Here is a 20,019-nt window from a genome sequence, read left to right as displayed (position 1 = left end):
ATATTTTAGTGACGTCATAGTCATGCAAGGGATTGAATTCGATAAAAAAAAATCTAGAAGTAAAATTTGGTTATGTGTAAAATGCCTTAAAGCTCGATTTTACACGCTAAGTTGTTTGTTTAATTTTCTCGTCATTACTGTAATTTGATAGATTTTACTGTAAATGTATCACATTAGTTTTTTTTTTGCATATGTGTTGCTTTTCAAATATTATCTTATAGCGGTGGATTATCAACTCTGTGGTGAGATCCAGCCTCAAGATATGTTGACTATTTCATTTCCTGTCGTTGCCTTTATTTAAAGGATAAACCTGTAATTTTATTAACGTATCTTTTGTATTTCTTGTTTGGTTGCAAACTGTGTCACCCGTTATTAACTGACAGTTATTTGTAGAGCTGTAAAATAAAAACACGCAAGCGCTCACAAATGACAAGGTTGACTTTTCCTCTACAACCTCCTTACCGCTCATGCGTTCCTAATACTTCGCTTCTTCGCGGTGTGCTCTTCCGCGAGGGGACACAACAAACAAACAACAATAAAACAACAAACAAATAAGACGTACGTGTAAAAAAACCTGACCTAATAGTACTGCGAATTTCCAAATTCCCATTGGTACTGGAAAACGGGAAGGGGGGGGGGGGGGGAGCCACGCATGTTTTATTTTGAGTGTAATCAATGGTTGCCGATTGATAATTTATTTGTTTTTTCCACTTTTATTCATGGCGACATTGGTTTACAAAATCATTGATTGTGAATACATTTTTATAGACTCGTACAATAACAAAAAAAAAAAAAAGCCAGAAACAAGCTTGAATAATAAATAATTCCCGAAATCATTACACACACATACACACACACACACACACACACACACACACACATACACACATTCTACTTACTGTGTGCTCTGCTTGAAGCTTCCCGTCATTCTTAAGCAAAAATATAAAATATAACCATCTCTGTTACGTATTCAGTCAACAAACATGTGATTCGCATACGACTCGTCAAAACGCCTGCACAACAATTAAAAACCACCCGTCCCGTTGGTATGCACAGTCATATTGTAAGTACATGACTAATACTAAATTCTTGATTTAACAATCGTAAACCCACCTACCTGCTTGTGACCACGGAGTTGGGAATCGTCAGGAGGAGACTTCATGCTGTGACGAAGTTGAAGTAACTTTTCAACCTCGCCATCGCCGTATTGCCCCGCTCAGGACATTACGTAAACGGTGCCTGATGACGTCAGATGATTGTTAGTACGTATGAGTTAGAATCTCCGTCGTTAAAAACAGTAATTTATATTTAAAAAGAGGGGGTTGTCTATAGTCGGTTTACGAACGATAACTTTACATGATGACGTCATAAGAAAACACTGATGAAAAATTGCATACTTTTTAATTTTCAAATATTATTTACAGTTTTTGCAAATTTAATTTAAATAATTTGTTTAGATATAATCACGAACAGTTAGTTAAAAAGCCCGCCTTAACCTGTTCGATATTATAGAAGATTTTCTCGCACGGTGGTTGGCCGGTTCGGCTCAGGCGGAACGTGACAATGAGTCATGCTTTTTCGTGCGTGCAGCCGGCGTTCATCGATTTATAAGACGTTATCACGTCAAAAAAAATTAATATTGTTTCCACAATGTAAACACCATACATACTTCAGGCAATGTTTTAGGCGTATAACCAATATGGCGCAACAATTAGCCGGAGAGTGAAAAGGGGGGGGGGGAAACTGCTTCACACACTTACCGTGTAATCATGCAGACATGGCCACCCCCTGCTTGTGACCCAATCCGCCCATCCAAAAGAGACAAAAGACGAACGAGCGAGTGAGTGAGTGAATTTTGGGTTGTCTTTTGTTTCTACCCGTGGCAACAGGCGGCTATGAATCGCCAAGAGTTCACATGTTTTCGCTCTTCCGCCTGTTGGCACGTACATCTACCTACAAGAGGTTCATGTTCTTCTGGTACCTACATGCGGCATCTTCGGAATGCGTGCTTTCGCAGCTAATCCGTCCGTTCTTTCTATATACAGTAAACTCCCTATTATCCGCGCATGCTACGAAAAAAATACAGTAAATATGTAAATCTGCATTTTATTACAAGTGAGCAAATTTGAACTCTACTGTTGAGTGTATTGTGTGCAGTATACATTAAAACGCCACAGGCCTTCTCGGAACTCACTCAATAGGCTGGCATGCGTAATTATTCAGTAAAATACAAAAAATTTAGCATCATTAAATTATTTTTACTGTTAATTGTAACATTTACTGTACACAGATTTTAAAGTTGAAATTAATGTTTCCTTTTTTGTTTCCCATTTTCGGCTCTTTGCGGATTATCCGCGATCTTCACTATCCGCGGTGGCCCTGCCACTTAATTTCGCGGATAATTGGGAGTGTACTGTATTTTGTTTTCTGTTTTTACCTCCTTCAACTGTCACGAACACGGACAACCAATTGACCGAACAACAGAGGCAGGAAGAAGAAGGATACTTAGACCATTGGTACTTCGTTTTACCTCAGTCAAATTTGATATACGTTTGATTATAAACCTGACGTGACACCTTATCTATGCTCGTGCCAGTGTCAACTATTAGGTTTGCCAGTTACTACTCGATGATTTCTTCTGTATCAATTGTTTGTGTGTTAGATTTTTATAATATTACTTGGTGCATTCTTAAGACTCTCTCTAAGACAAAAAAAAAGAAGGCTGAAAGAATATTCAGTTTAAAAAACAGCGTGACCCAAATGCTTGCTAAAATGTGTTTTTGCAAGTGTTGAAAGGCTTAAGGAATTTTGTTTTTCACAAGACGTTTCGTGTGCTCTATAAAGTGACAAATTATTGATACATTATTTAAAACTATGTCGTCTGTCATTATTTATAGAACTCAAGAAATGTCTTTCGATTGGCAAACATTAACGCCGAAGTCACAATTAAAAAGTGGCATTGACACGGTCACCTAGAAAAAAAACAGTTATAATTCCCATGAAAGAACTGTTTAAATAAATAAAGGCCTACTAAAGTTGTAGGAACCGAATATATTATATATAAACACACACCCATTGCTTCTTTTAAATTACAAAGTATCTGTATCCAGTGCTTTAATTTTTAGTGTTAACTGTGCCTCCATAAATATTACTTAAAATTCTGAAATGAAATTTAATGGATAAACTTATATTTAATAAATTAAACAAGCCCAACTAACTACGAAATAACGCCATAAAAATGTAAAGTCACTAAAAAAAATATTTTAAAAATATTTAGAAACTCTGGTAGCTAGATTTTCATCAAATCTCTTACTATAGGAAAACTCACGTAACAAAAACATTATGAAAAAATACATCAGTTGGAGGGAAACAATTCTGTAAAATTAATTTATTTCATATTCGACTCATTAAAAATTGCATCTACAAAAATAAAACATGGGACATAAAAATGGTTACATGGCTATTCGACACATGGTCTTTCAATCGTTAATTTCTCATAAACAGTACACCTTAATCAAACATCTAAAACAACAGTTAATCAATTACATACACGTTTGGAGATAACTGCAAAAACACAAAGCATGCATGCATACATACATCTACCAGGTAAAAAAAAACTTAAGAAATTTATTTTTATTTAAAAATCAATCACAAACAAAATTTCTTAGTGACAGATCTATTCCAGTGGCACTTTTCTTTTAAATTAATGGTAATGCATGTATAAAGAGATAGTTTAACATTCTTAAACTAAAACGATTAGTTTTTTTTTTTAAATCTACGTACAAGCATTTTCAAACAATTTCCATCGTATATTAGAATGTAAACTTTTTTTTCCCCTCGCGTCAGATTCCTCCAGCAGCATCCAGCTGCCGCGAGTACGTGCCGGATGACCATCGATATCTCGAGTCGATTATCTCGAACCTCGCGCCGGCTCGATAGCGGTCGGGCGGGCTAGCTCTCTCACATGTGCCGGGTGTTGCCGAAGCTGCCCAACCCGGCCTGGGAAGCGCCCTTGTTGTAGCCCATCTGCAGGTTCAGCTGGCCCTCCGAAGCCCTCAGCTGGTCCTCGGTGAAGGTCCGCTTGCACTCGTCGGCCATCTTGGGGCCGAGGCGGGGTCCCGTGTACTCCGGGTGCTTCTGGGTCTGAGGGCAAGCATCGGCACAAGTGGTTTCCCCCCGGGGAAAACAAACAACACGCACCCGCTTACGTGAATCTGACAGCCAACCAACAGTTGGGACAAACATTGTCGGACCTGATGGATGACTCGTGTGTAGAGTAGTTGTGGTATGGAAACTGTCAGACCTGATGGTTGACTTGTGTGTAGAGTAGTTGTGTCGTGGAAACTGTCAGACCTGATGGTTGACTCGTGTGTAGAGTAGTTGTGTCATGGAAACTGTCAGACCTGATGGTTGACTCGTGTGTAGAGTAGTTGTGTCGTGGAAACTGTCAGACCTGATGGTTGACTCGTGTGTAGAGCAGTTGTGTCGTGGAAACTGTCAGACCTGATGGTTGACTTGTGTGTAGAGTAGTTGTCTCGTGGAAACGGTCGGACCCATCGATTGGACTCTTACGTTTGGCGAACCATCTAACTTCTCACGCCCAACACTTTTTGTTTGTCAGATCGTAAACTGTGTAGCATTGCCCGCCCAACTTGTATGTCGGCAACACCAGTGTGCTGGCATTTTGGCACGACAAATAAGGACGACAGTGAAATTGCTGTACAGATGTACGTGGTTCGAAAAAGGCCACGCCTGCCTGGGCACACAAGAGCTTCAGGAAAAACGACGCGATTTGAAAACTGCTCAAGATATCCGAGTGGGATCTATTTTTTTCAAAAATCGATCTAGAATTCGCTGAGGGCCTGCAAGTAGTTTGGTTTTCCGGATTAAGTTACTAGACTGTATTTTTGGAAGTGTATATTTTAGGCATGAAAGCACTCAAGGGACTTGCATTAAAACTTTATCTTCATTTCTCCGTCATATGCTGTTACGGTCACCGCTCTAATTTTTATAGTTATCCAATGCACGACGAGAAGACTGCGCGCCAATTCAGAACCTTGCGCTTAGAGGCGATACCGCGCTAGAAATACCAGCGATCGTCGCTCTTATCATCACAAGTGTTGACTTCAGCAAGTAGCTAAAGCTAAGTCCTATCCCATGTGTGTCAAGAGGAATCAAAATATTTGACGTTTCAAGATAAAGAGGCCTGATCCTCTTAATGTAGACTCGGTTGCACCTGCTAGTTTAGATTTATTATTATTTTTTTAATTTAGCGTCTTTGAAAATAAATATTTCCGAAATGGGGCTAAATGTGCTTGCACTACCCTTCTTTCAAACACTTGAAAACTTATAGAGAGATTACAAAGCATTGAATGAAGAAAAAATTATAATCATGACTATGTGCTGGTTTTTTTTTACAACTAGCTGATATCGCGTAAAATACCTGTTTCAGGTGCCAAAACTAACAACAATAAATAATATGCAATGCTTAAATGGTGAAAAATATGTAATAATTGCAATCAAACAAAAATAATAACGTGTAAATGTAAATAACCACCATAGCGTCAAAAACCGTGCTTTAACATGTATTGAGAACACACATATTAATGAAAACTATCATTTTGTTAAAATTTTCATAAAACAGATAAACATCTAAAAACATTATTTATTTATTTTCAGGCCATTAAGTATACAATACGATGGAAATCTACATGTTTACATATTTTATTCAAGCTGTGTTACAGGAAAGATAGCAGTGTATGAACAACCTCTGGCGTTGTATTGAAAGTATTTGAGTATTATTTATAATACGCGTTACTGTAAAAATTTTGCCTTAAGCTGTTAGGCATGTTTTTATGTAGATACGAAGTCTCGATAACATGAACCAGAATTTTCAGTACTCGATGTCGCTCTTATAATTAGAGCTTCGATTATTTCTTGGATTCATTTCACTCCAGGCTAGACTAGACTTGCCTATACATAGCCAAGCCTTCTTATAGTGCTCATTGTTCGATAACAACGTCACAACTTGTGGCGGGTCACGTGATGGTTTCCAAAGTGAGTGTAATATGCATTTTACAAATGTCCACGAAGTAGAACTCTACCATTTGTTTTCCTAATTAAAATGGATGTGTTATACACTGCATACATACCAAAGCAAATTAAATTTTACACCAAAAATACCTTCTACGATAAGCTAAACTGCCTTTTGCTCCCTCATAAGATCAATTAAGAATGTCACCTCTATGCCTTCTGTCCCTCTGGAATAGCGGCTAAACTGCATCAACCTGTCCCATGATGGGGGCTTTCCTTCAATGTCTACTTTAGCACCTGCAGTATAGTATGTGTCATGTAACTTGTCTCAAATTTGAAAGTTCGCAAAAGTAGTTCCACTGGAGCCCGTCTCCCAAATATTGCTGGCAAAGCATCACACGATGTTTTTTTACATGTACAGAAGCTGTTAAAAAAAAAAAAAAAACTGTTGAAAGAACAACCATGGCAGAAGGATAACTAGACAATTGGAACTTCTTCTGAGAACAATCATATTTGAGACAAGTTACGTGACACACAACTTACTATACCTATGAATCAGAGGCGCATTATAGACACGCTGTACGAACTTAAATATTTAGTTCCCTTGGAATGTCTTCTGCTGCCGTCACGGACCTTTTTTGAGGTCAAAATCGATACAAATTTCAAAATACAAATTCATTACCTCAGTGTGGTAAATCAAGTAATGTAGATTTTCGTACATTTTGTGGCTCATCAAAAAGTTTATTGTTTGTCTGGTGTGAATAAGCTTGTCTTAGTTTTCTGTGTGAACATTAAATAACAATGTTTGATTCGAGCGATTTCACATTTTAAAACGACCATTGTGGTAAGTCATTAGACTCGCTGCAAAGTAACTTTGATGTGAAATATGCCAAAAAAACTAGGCAGGGTTTCCTTAAATTTTGAAATAACCTTTATAAAATTATAACGGGCCCTACACATGGTCTGACACGACAGCCCAACCAACAGTTGGGACAAACATTGTCGGACCTGATGGTTGACTCGTGTGTAGAGTAGTTTTGTCATGGAAAATGTCAGACCTGATGGTTGACTCGTGTGTACAGTAGTTGTGTCGTGGAAACTCTCAGACCTGATAGTTGACTCGTATGTAGAGTAGTTGTGTCGTGGAAACTGTCAGACCTGATAGTTGACTTGTATGTAGAGTAGTTTTGTCGTGGAAACTGTCAGACCTGATGGTTGACTCGTGTGTAGAGTAGTTGTGTCGTGGAAACTGTCAGACCTGATGGTTGACTCGTGTGTAGAGTAGTTGTCTCGTGGAAACTGTCAGACCTGATGGTTGACTCGTGTGTAGAGTAGTTGTCTCGTGGAAATGGTCGGACCCATCGATTGGACTTTTACGTTTAGCAAACCATCCAACTTCTCACGCCCAACACTTTTTGTTTGTCAGATCGTAAACTGTGTAGCATTGCCCACCCAACTTGTATGTTGACAACACCAGTGTGCTGGCATTTGTCACCTGCGCGCTGTGACATTGTTCTACAGGTGAAATGTCAAGTATCTGAATAAGAGAAGATAGCAGTTTTGGACCTGCCCGAGTTTCGGATACCCTATGGTTGTCTTTGGGACGTGCAAAATGGAAGCTATTCCAACATGGACTGCAGAGATGAATCTTACAGTACTTGGCCCCAAATATACAAAAAAACATGAGACCTGAAGCTAAAATTTGAGAATTCAAGAAGAAGTTGGAAAAGCATGCAAACCGCTCAAAATAGATAGATATGGAGCCATTTTAAAAACCACTACTCACCACGAGCACTTATTCCATACTGGCCTGGTGGTCGTGTTTTTTTGGTTTGATCGAAGTATGTGCAATGCAAGGACCCAACAAGAGAGGTCGGGGCACTCGGCAGTCGTGTTGAATACTCACCAGTCTGCCCAGGGCGTACAGGCAGAGGGTGACCTGAGGTATGTTCCTCCTCTCGAACAGATCAGCTGTCTGGAATATCTCCTCTTCGGGCACACCGTACTTCTTCAGCGCCGCCTGGAATCTGAGAAAAAACAGATATTTGGTTACAGTTCGCCCGCACATACAAAATGTGTGTGAGATATCAAACCTAGAGTGAATGATTAATTATTTAAGTTTGTGGTTAGAACTGTGAACTAATCAAAAGAGTTGGAAATAATGATGGATTTCGAACTAAACAAACAAGATTTAACATCTGTCCTCACATGGCCAGGTTCCAAATACTTGCAGCTCAAAGTAACCTACGAATAATGATATAAGTATATAATAATTAGGAGCTGATATCCGCATCAAAACGACTACCACTTTGGTGCTTTCTCGATAATCTTCAACTAATATTTGATGTACCAAGGTTCATGATCGAACCATTGTCCATTGCCTCATCTCATGAGCCTGACAACTCAGCGACAATGACAATGAAAGGTGTCTTTAGGTTTACCTCAGCCACAGATGTGACTTACAGGGTTTGCACACGAACACTTATTAGGCGTTTTATACGTTGTTTCCCGTGTGCTACAGGGAGATAAGCTTAATGCTATTTGATGAACCATAAATAATTATGAGATGCATGTTTTGATTAGACCATGGTTTCACTACACCTTGAACTTAAGTGCCAGTTGGGTCCTAAGAATAAGACCGATTTCTAGAACTCTTCCAGGTCACACTTCGGCTAAATTCTAAATCAGAATTAGTATTTTCAAGCAGAAAAAATTATATTACTGAATATCTTATTTAAGAAAAAATTCTGACTGGTGGATTAGTGGACTTCACTGAGCCGGTAGTAATTTTCTTTGGAAAATTAGTGGAATTCCCATCACAGAAATAAACTGTAGAAATCCACAGATTTAAGTGGACAGGGTGGTGTCTACAAATAAATACTGAACCAATTTCATGACACTACCAAAAAGCATTGCGTTTCGCACTGTTTTTTTTCTAAGCACAGACAAAATTAAATATGAAGAAAACGTTACACGATATATATTTACTAAATTAAGTTAGACATAAGATTTCAAGTTGCATTGAAAATTCCCATATCGCCCAAAGAATTTTCACTTCAAAAATAAAAGTCCCCCAGTGCACGAATCATCCAAAAAGAATGTCACATACATTATTTATAAAGTCGGGAGTGAACGTTTATCTAACTCTAGATGTTCGTCCCCCATTGCACGAATCATCCTAAAAGAACGTCACGTACTTTTTTTTTAAAAAAGAAGTCGGGAGTGAACGTTTATCTACCTCTGGATGTTCGTCCCACATGGCACGAATCATCCTAAAAGAACGTCACATACTTTTTTTTTTAAACGAAGTCGGGAGTGAACGTTTATCTACCACTGGACGTTAATTCCCCATGGCACGAATCATCCTAAAAGAACGTCACGTGCCTTTTTTATTTTTAAAAAAAGTCTGGAATGAACGTTTATCTACATCTGGGTGTTCGTACCCCATGGCACGAATCATCCTAAAGGAACATCACATACTTTTTTTTTTTTTTTAAATAAGTCTGGAGTGAACGTTCATCTACCTCCGGATGTTCGTCCCCAAAAAAGAACGTCAACACGAATGAATGTATGTCTGTAGCTACCTCTGTATGTTCTCCATGAGCTGGAAGTTGGTGCCCTTGGTCTGTATCTTCTTGACGGATCCGGGCACGATCTTGTTGATGAGGTTGCACAGCACCACGCCGTCCCTCAGGACGTCCTCGTACTCCCCCGGGGGCAGCTTCTCGCCCAGCACGCTCTCGATCCACTGCAGCACCTCGGACTCCTGCTCCTTGTTCCTGGCCTGTTGGAAGACCGGACCGGAGATCACCAGCTGGCCGACCCTCCGTGCCCGACACCTCGTCAGACCAGACCAGAGATCACCAGCCGACCAACCCTCCGTCCCCGACACCTCGTCAGACCAGACCAGAGATCACCAGCCGACCAACCCTCCGTCCCCGACACCTCGTCGGACCAGACCAGAGATCACCAGCTGGCCGACCCTCCGTGCCCGACACCTCGTCAGACCAGACCAGAGATCACCAGCTGGCCGACCCTCCGTTCCCCCGACACCTCGTCAGAGCTTTGGCTGATGGCCTTCCACTCATTGTTCATATCCGTACCGCTTTAGTACCGTTATACAATCACACGGAGCAGATGACCCCCAACGATATTGCATTTCAAGCTTACTAACACACACACACACACACACACACACACACACACACACACACACACACACATATATATATATATATATATATATATATATATATATATATATATAGGGTGTCCGTGAAAGACCGCATTTTTTTTTTGATCAGATAGAGAATAAATTTCTGAGACAGGAAATCTTTGCCGATTTTTGATCTGACCCATAGGTAATTAGTAATAAGTAATTAATTAAAATAGTTTTAAGCAATGATGAGAAAGAGAGAGAGGAGCGTGAGGTACTACTGCTTACTGTCTCTCATGGCGCGCCAAGAGTATAAGGGGGCAGGCAGCAGTAAGCATTGGTTCAGTGTAGGTTGGGGGGGAAAACAATTAGAAATTATATAGTCTTCCAAAATTTGGTATTACTTTTTGTATGTAGTTTTTTTAACCTATGCTTTATTCTACTGTATTAAATCCTTAAAAAAAAAGTAAGTAAATATTTTTGTACCACTGGGGTAGTCATCATAAAATTATATTTTATAATCCTTAAAAAAAAATACATTGGTATTGGTGCTGTATAAAACTGTGTTCAAGTTTCCTTAGAACATATTCTATGTTTTTGGTGTACTTTGCATATACTAAAGAGAAAATATTTTAAACTTTATTTTTAATTTGATATATATGTATTACATTAAAACTGTGATTAACTGTTTTAATATTTTGTTTAATACAAACTTTGTTGTTTTTAAGTGACAAAATATTGGTCCCTTTAGATTTGTATCCAATTCCCTGCTATTTAAATTTTGTATCTTTTCTAAAACTTTTGCCTGCCTTGAGACAAATGTGTGGGCTTTAACGCACAGCAATTATATGCTTCTGTTTACGACGTATATGTTCGCGTATTTCTTTGCTTGAGTGGTTCATAAATTATAACAACACCTAGAATTTCGGACCTTCTGGAGATGCACCTGAAGTTTTTTTTTCTATTCCCATGCAGTCTGCGAATGAACAACGCAATTGAACTAAAATTGTTATTTTTGGTGAGGTGATAGCTTTGTTCCACAACTCACTATCAAGCAGGAGTTCAGATGGTTCATCTAAAGTAGTTTTTGATACCTAAAAATAAAAATTAAAAAATTAGTACACTACAATGGCTCGTTGCCGACTAAACGTTACATGCAAGTCCATTGCCATGTTTGCGCATAGGGATGAAAATGAAGTTTATTGTCCTCAAAATATGCCGGGATGCAAATACATAATTTTTCATTACCCACCGCTTGATAAACTAAATCCTGAGTTAAAAAATCCACACTCTTACGTAATCTCGATCTTTCTCTTCGAGTTTGGACAAACCTTTCTCAGGTTCTCGTCCTGAGGTGGAGACGTGACAGGGTGCGAGAGGCAATTCGTAGATACTGGAAAAATTCGCGCTTTCGATGACCTCTAGGATAGACTCCACAACCCTCTACATACTCAGGCAAATGCCACTTGCTCATTGGCTATTGACTCGTGACACTTGTCAACCGGGACGCTTGCGATTCGATACTTTTTTTTGGTTGAAGGTTTCCCATTGGCTAAAAGTCCTTCAGATAAGCTGTAAGCCAATCACAGAAGCAATATAAATGTACAGTTGTTTGGATTCTAGCATATCGTGAAATGGATCCGCGAATTATTTCCGGTCTCTAGCAATTCGTGATGCCCCTAGGCAAGTGTCCACTAAATATAGTCCTCGGGGGGAGATGGGAGGTCGGTGTTTACGAGCTTCCCCCCTCTCTGCGGCCCATCCCGAATTCACTTGGTGGGTTCTCGCCGAACAGACGCCCCTGTTCGACTGGGCGTCACCTCCCCAAATAGCCCAACCCACTTCGACGTCGACCATCCGCCCGGCGCGACCTCAGCGCCGAGATAGGTCCATGTGCTGGCCGACGCGACGAGGCCAGTCGCTCGCCTTTCCGTCCGAAGAGCATTCCGGCGTACACACGATGAGTAGAGCCACGGAATTTTCGGGCATTCATTTATTCGCGAGCTAGAATGCAAACCTCCACACCGTCGCACTGTGTTCATGATTGGACCGAAGTTATCTGTACACGCGCCCCTCTACGACCGTGAGTCAACGATGTCCAGCTAGGAGTTAAGTAAGCGCATCAGGTAGTGCCAAATAGCAAGGATAAAAATGTTCTCGCTAAGAAATAAACCGATGGGAAAGTAAACATAGGTCGAGCACACCTATAACTTTGAATTCTATCCTGAGGCCAGAGGAATCCGCGAAATTTCCGGGACTCTAACGATGGGGCAACATGTGTTCACCCCGGTTTTGAAGCGCTATTAAAAAAAAAAACTGAGCAACTTACAGAATTGTGGTTTATTTCACGGTGATCAGTATACATGCTCTTTTTTTTTTTAAGTCCTGAAGATCACATTAGGAAGACGGTGGCCATCAGCAACGATTTCGGAACTCTTCCGACAACTTTTCGACACTGTTTTGAATGGGGGGTATGGTGAATTCCTCCAGAATTCACATCTTCAGTTCTTCCAAGGTGTGTGGGAGGACGATGTTTGAAAAACATTTTTTCCTTGAAGTAACCCCGCATGAGTAAGTCACAAACGCTCAAATCCAGGGCCCGCGCCGACAGGATTTGGGCGTTTGTGACTTTAGTGTTTTATGATAGGTAACTCGAAAAGTGGTTAGCGCCAAAGTAACAGGGTAGTGAAATTAGTTTCACTTCATCAAACATTTCCTCCGAGCGGCATACAATATCTACACAAATCTGACAGAGATTGCGAGTGTTGCTTGAAGGTCAGATACAGATATCCTTTCTTGTTTTCTTAGTTATGGGGTATTTCACTAACTGTAATTTAGGAAGGTCCATCAAGGATAAGGTTATTTTTTTTCCCATTTATTTATAAGACTGAATATCGTCAACAACCCCATCCTCCAGCATAATTTAATTTGCTAACAGATGGTATCGGGTATCCAAGAAGTTTGGCTCTACCCAAATAAAATCTCGGAGGTCAAATTTAAGCCTAGCAATGAGAATGTTTCCTTACTTAACTTTTGATACCACGATTTCGCTCTACTTGGAGGTAGTCTGTGGACAGAACCGAATTGAGGCCAGGCCACAACAAAACATCCACGGGTAGGGCTTGCTACACGCGCGGTGACAAAACGCTATTGGCGTGACGTACTGGACGCCGCCTTCGCAGGGCCGGTCGATCAGCGTAGTTTGGCAAGAAGAGTCGCCAACGCCTCCTCGCGGGTTGTTTATGTTGGCACGCCTGTCGGAACTGGTGGGAGGGCCTTCGGCAGTTGGCAAGGGTGACTACGTGTGTGGCCAGCTGCTGCCCTGCTTGCATTTCGCAACAGCGTGTTCTGGGCCAAGTCGTGACGCTAACCCGAGGTGGGCATCAGTTACTTGGGGCATCACGGGCGCAAATAGAGCCCTGGAAGATGAGGAGCTCGTTCAAAAGTATCCAAATCGAGACGGGGTAGACTATAATAGTTTCTCGTGCCGATTGCTACAAAACAGTGGCCGTGTTTCGATGTGCACTTTCCATAAACGAAATGGCTATACGAACCTATATTTATTTCATAAAAATAAATGTTGTATTTTGCATTTTTGCATTCATATATAAATCATTGCTATGTCCTTTTGATCATTCACAATCTTAAATAGTGTTTTGAAATTTCATGGTTTTAACCTTCTCTTTGATTAGATGTGTGACTAATGTATATAAGGTTTAAATTTGCAGTACACTTGTTGGGAAGCACTCCGAGCCCCAAACAAGTGATGAGTGAAACATCAACGATGGAAGTTGCCTTTAAAATTTCCACTATAGTGCCCATGGCTGCTATTATGGAATGATCTATTAAAGCCAGCTGGCCGTTTTCATGGAAGTTTTGGTTAGTCACGCACAATTTTTCGGGGAAGATTTCCTACAAAGTAAAAATTTTAGTCGATCAGATGTACGTTGGTCGTTGGCTAATGCTTCTAGTTATAAATATGTCGTTAGAATGGGCAGTGTTTTTAAGTACGAAAATTTTTGTTTGTTTGAAATCTCTTCTTCTTAAATAATGATAATCATAAATATAATTATAGGTAGAAATTTTCTCAGTAAACAAAGTAGGTAGCACGAATAAAAAATATTGCAGAAGGTGTTAGTAAAGTATGGCGTGATAGGTTAGGCCCTATTCCATGGGAACATCCACAGTTGCTTCTATGCATGCTTGGGTGATAGTTCTCGTGGAAGCTTTTATTGTAGCTAGTAGCAAACCTTCCACAGTGTTTGAAGCAAAGTGACTTCGGGAAACTCTCAAAGTTCCAGGAACTAGTAGAAGAGGTGGAATTCGGTAGCGACTTCAGAGCAGAGGAAGAATGGACGGGTTATTTAAAGAAGTTGCTCTCTCCCCGATGCCCGGTTTGTTTTTGGTGGTTCTTCTCCCGTTGGGGGAAAAACGTCAACGGATAGTATATCAGCCGTACTGCATCCTCCATCCGGAGGAAGTCAGCCTTCCTGAATGTTCTGTCTTGTTTTTGGCTCGCCACGCCTCGTTAGCGACTCGGGACATCATCTGCAGCTGGTTCTCGGGAGGAAGATGGTTGTCGCTGGCACCTCCTCCTACTCAGAAAGATGGCCAAGTCGAGATATGCGGGTCCATTTGGAGAGTCGCTTTTTTCTCTCTCACCATTGCGTGAAATCACCCCACGATCGAAAAAAAGAACCCCCTCTAATTGCTTTACGTGAAATATGGAAATGCGTTCGTAAGGTACTTGTGAAATCCGGGTGAAGACACATCTGTCATTTTTTGACTTCTTGTTATTTAGTTACATCTTTCAGTGCACAATTTTTTTACCGTATTTTGTTACTTGATATGGCTTAGATACAGGGATTCATTGCTTAAGAAACCAATCGGATGGTTTTGGAATGACTAATATTCGTTAGTTAATGGGTATAAACATGGTTTTTTGTACCAAAAAGCAGCTGTGTATGTTGTATAATGTTACCAAGATTTCTGATGTTGTAAAAGTCTGATGTTGATTTACATGGTCTAGCAAAGAGATAAAGACTAACAAATTAATTTACAAGGGTACCATTGAACAACAAACATTGATTTTGAACATCAAACAGTAAGTGTGTAGTATTGGTCGTTCACAATGGACAGGCGATGGCGCAAGGAAAATAAAGGCAGTTTCCCAAACCCACGCGTAAGTTTTGTTTTTCAGGTATCTTTGTGGAACCTTCTCGGCATCAATAACATGAAATATAACACCCTTCCCCTCCCATTATCATATCAGGAGAAATTTGGTTTGATACTAATCTGGGGAGACGATTTGCAGATATACGGTACTAGAGTGATCTGGAACTGATAAACGAACTTTAAATTGTGCCCTTCCTACAGATAATCCACCTACGATTATCGTCATCTTAACGCGGTGCTCATTTGCGCTCTGATGCTTAACCGATCATTACAATGATATAAATGTTATTCATTTTGCGGAAAAATCCAGTAATCAAGCTACCATTAATTAACTTGCACATAACCAAGAATCTATTACTTGGACGATTCAATGAAGTCACTGGGGGAAAAATAAATATACCAGCCGTAATCCTAGTAACGGAGCTACACGTATTCTCTGGACGGAGACAACGATCCTAAATCGTAAAATTTGGAAAACCGTCTCGAAGTCTCACAGACGGAGGTAGGATCGAACCCGCAACATTAGCCAGGTGAGCATACGATCGTCAAGGACGTAAGTGAAGGGCTGTGATCAGAGGTGAATTATTGATTGTTATTCTGGGAAGGTGGAATTTAAAAATATATATATTACTTTAATAACCTAGATTTTATAAAACCAAATTTATCCTGCGGGAGAAGGAAAAAAGAGGTGGAGGGGAGGGGAAGTGAGATATTTCATTTTACCGATGCCGAAAAGGTTCCAAAAGGCTACCTGAAAAAAAAAAAAAACGTGAGGGTATAGGAAACTGCCCTTTTTTTTCCTTGCACCATCGCCTGTCCATTGTAAATGACCAATAGACACTTATTGATCGATTATGGCTTACTTACAGAATGTTTAAAATCAATGTTTGTTGTTCAGGTAGGCATAATAATATTCTGTACCGTTGTAATTAATGAATAATTATTTTGTACCGCTAATTAGCCTACAAGCTGGACCACGTAGATCAACATCAGACTTTAACAACTTCTGAAATCTTCGTAACTTTATATATCACACACAGCTGCTTTTTGGTACAGATATTTTTTTTTTCTTCAAACCAATAAGTAACGTATTATGGTTTAGATTTTATGTATGGTCTAAGATCCATGTAGGGCTACTTAAGGGTGTCCCATTGTGAGAATATGGCGATAGTCGGGTGGTCTTATTACTCGCCCCTCCCCAAGAAGGTGATCAGGGTTCGATTCTCGCCAGTAACAATCCCAGATATTTCGTAAGTAAAAAACGTGGCGGACGTGATGGTGAGGGTTTTCTCGGGGTTTTGCCGTTCCACCCCTTGGTTCCCGTCTTAAACGACGGACGAGAAGTTAAAAGTCCCAAATCATCAATAGCGAAGGTTTATCATCACCACGTGCGTCTGTCCGCTCCCGTGGCTGTAGCGTTTTTCTTCGCCGGGTCGTGTAGCGAAGTTGGCGAGTAATTGGTCGACGGTAATTAACGGATTCAACGGCAATTAAAAATTAACGAGCAAAAAAAATAATAATTCTCCTGTTGTTGCGAACAATCGAAGATCTTGAGCGGGTGCCAAGTTGCGCGCGCGTGTGTTTTTTTTATTATTCTCCTCCTTGGACTGTTTAGAAGGAAAGCGCCCGGCGTCCGCATGAATTGTCGCTTTTCAGACGACGTAGAAAAGATAGATGATCAGGTGATATTTTACTCACTTCTTCGAAACGCGTCTGAAAATAAATCCTGACAGCCTGCCATTAAAAAAAAGGGGGGGAAAAATCACATTTGTCACTGTCTTCCGCTATAAATAGACGAATGTATTCAGTTTCCTCATATTCCTGCATTCATTTCCCCCCCCCCCCCCCCCGGGCTATCTACCCTTCAGTAGGAAAATACATATGGGGTAAAATATTTTTGAGTTGGATCAGAGTTTAATCTAAAAACAAATTCACTAATTTGTTACTTAAGTTAATTAAAAATGTATCAAATACAAGTTTATACTATAGAATTAACAAACAAACACTTGTATCCGATTTTTTTTATGATTCCGAATCAAAACTTTTATTTTGAATTGTCATGTTTTCTTAACTTTGTCAGTTAATTTTTTTTGTATAGTGTTTTTTGATTCCTGTTCGAGCACCATTTTACGAAGTCTTTTAAAATGAATAAAAATATATTTAGCAGCAATAACAAAAAATTATCACGGATTTACCCCCATCTTACCCTAAATTATTCGCTCATTAGTGAGTAAATGTTCATGTTAGAAATTACCTTACTATATACACCTTAAAATAATTTTATTTGGTTAGTAGATGTCCTTGCAGATATGTTTTGTCTCAAACCAAATAAACTCGAATTAACGTTTATTATTTCCTGAAGCTATCAGGTTAAAATGATTAAACCGTATATTTTGTCCAATAAAGTAATTTTTATCGGGATAGTGATGTAAAAAAATAACGTGAGATATGAATATTTTTATGGGAGAAAATGATGATAAACAATTTATTATTAGCTGGTCGCTCCTATGCATTTAGTTACTTTCAGGAAACAATTATTTTTTTAATTAAGCCCCGAAGTTAATATTAGTACCCCTGGTTATGGCTAAACTACTATAAGAGAAGTACCATGTTATCGATTTGAAAACATAAGTCAATATTTTAAGCCTGATAATCTTATTTCGATAGCAACAGAATATGTAATGTGCTGTTTATTTCACTCTCATGTGAACACCGCCGATAACTTCGTGACAGATAACATAATAACATCAAGGTTCAGGTCATGGAGATATAAGAAGTTAGTGGGTTCAGTTTTACTAGCTTTGGTATGTTAATAATTGAAGTCACATCGAGAACGACATCCAAGACTTCCTTTCCCGATCTGGATAAATTATTATCATTTTTGGTTATAATGAAGATTTAAAAGCTAATTTTTATTTGCTGATGTTATGTTTACATATTTGTTTAACAACACTCACTTCGTAATGGCATTTCTATGATGTTTCCTAAGGAGTTCTTTTCAAGCTATTTTATGTACTCCTAGCCACGGGGTGGCCACATCTGCATGATCACACGGTAAAGTGCGTAAAGCTTTTTTCCCCTTCAGTTAATTGTTGCGTCATATTGGTTACACGCCCAAAACATTGGCTTAGGTGAAGAGTTTTCATAGCAACCTTTTATTTTCTCATGAAACGACGGCGGATATTCTAATTCATGTTTACTAACAATCATCCAACGTTCCCGCAATGTTTTGGGCGTAACAATATGGCGATGGCGAGGTTAAAAAGTGACTTCAATTACGTCACAACACGACGTCACCTGACATTTCCTAGCTCCATGCGTCTAACATTCTAGCCACGGATCGTGATTTCAAGGATGAGCACTTACGGTTATTTTTTTTCCTAACCACAGAAAAAGTCACCCACTCCATAGATTAATACCTCCATGGTTTAGGTGCGCTTACCGGCATGTTGCTGGCTCGTTCGGACGCGTCTTTTTTTTGTGTGTTTGGCAGTTGGCACTACTGGACTGGCGGTCCTCGCGGTTGCACCCAGACAACTGACAGCGCCGGGGGCTGCGACCGACGCTTTTTCCCTTGGCACCCTCCCCCTTTTTTTCCTTTCCTTCCTCTTCCTTCACTTCCCTCCCTGCTTCTTGCACGGGCAAAGACTAGAGGGGGGAGGGGAAGACACTATTACGTCACTGCCGAGCCTGGTCGGACCTGCACGCTAGAGAGACCTACGTCGCACAGGGTCTCCACAGTTAGTACTTTCGTACTAGATCTAGTACTTTTATAACTTTTTTAATGGTTTAGTATAGATCTAGTACATTTTTCTTTAATATAATAATATTATTGTAACTCCAATATGTTTTATTATTAAGCGTAATTATTTTTAAAAAAGTATGGAATGTATGTGTGTGTGGTGTGATATTTAATTTCGAGCATTGCAATGTCATAATAACTTCCTAAATTGTTAAAAACCATAACAAATTATAATTTAGTACTTTTTTTTCTAATCTAGTACTTTTTTCTCGCCTAAGTTGGTACGAAATATTTTTTCCTTGTGGACACCCTGACGTCGCATTGAGGGGCATTCAGCGAGGCGGGATGATTATAAGTGCGACGCTCGCTGGTGATTCTAGCGCGGTGTCGCCTCTAAGCTCAAGGTTCTGAACTGGCGTGCAGTCTTATCGTCGTGCTATGAAATTTGATTGGAGATAAAATGCGTCATGCAAGTTCCTTGTGTGCTTTCACGAATCAGTACCGAGTGTTTAGCCACAGTTTGAAAACAACGAAATCCGAAAACAGAACTCAACGTATTCTTAATTCCCCCCCCCCCCCCTCGTAAACAGACCCCACTCGTATGTGTTGAGTTTCTGAAGCTCTGCGCACCGCGTGTGTGCCCGGGTAGACAAGGGCCTTAAGACGTTCTCAGCTGAGAAGTGCCGCCTGGCCCCGTGATGCTGAAGATGACGATGGAGAAACAAGACAGGAGCGTGGTTTGGATCTCCAGCCGACGCGGAGTGAAGATGACCTCGACGTTACTGGGACGAGCTAGGTGAAGTGATTCTGCAATGGTTTACCGTCACCTTCCGCTCTATGCAGGCCGGGTCACCCGAGGGAATTTATGGGCCCCTGGGCAGTTGGGGTAGTAGCCCCCCACCCCCCCCCCCTC

The 20,019-nt window shown here is 40.1% G+C and overlaps 2 protein-coding genes across 3 annotated transcripts in view; one reads left to right on the top strand and one right to left on the bottom strand.

Moving 5' to 3' along the window:
• The window catches only part of LOC134539582 (muscle-specific protein 20-like), a 69,585-nt gene that overhangs the window by 13,559 nt on the left and 36,007 nt on the right, over positions 1–20,019 (top strand). The window lies entirely within an intron of this gene.
• On the bottom strand, positions 3,360–19,095 carry LOC134539583 (muscle-specific protein 20). 2 transcript variants are annotated; one of them, XM_063381741.1, is made up of 4 exons: positions 18,807–19,095; positions 9,618–9,817; positions 7,940–8,060; positions 3,360–4,143 (listed from the first exon to the last, which is right to left on the bottom strand). In XM_063381741.1, exons 1-4 carry the CDS (start codon positions 18,810–18,812, stop codon positions 3,961–3,963), a joined length of 510 nt encoding a protein of 169 aa, XP_063237811.1. In that variant the 5' UTR covers positions 18,813–19,095; the 3' UTR covers positions 3,360–3,960. The 2 variants fall into 2 exon arrangements, 1 of the variants encoding a protein (XP_063237811.1); XR_010076336.1 differs by lacking the exon at positions 3,360–4,143 and adding an exon at positions 6,774–7,191 and having other exon boundaries at positions 7,242–8,060; positions 18,807–18,946.

This window comes from Bacillus rossius, chromosome 15 (assembly GCF_032445375.1).
Source record: "Bacillus rossius redtenbacheri isolate Brsri chromosome 15, Brsri_v3, whole genome shotgun sequence".
NCBI lineage: Eukaryota > Metazoa > Arthropoda > Insecta > Phasmatodea > Bacillidae > Bacillus > Bacillus rossius.
The sequence above is the reverse complement of the archived record's forward strand: the minus strand, read 5'-3'. Positions and strand labels throughout refer to the sequence as shown.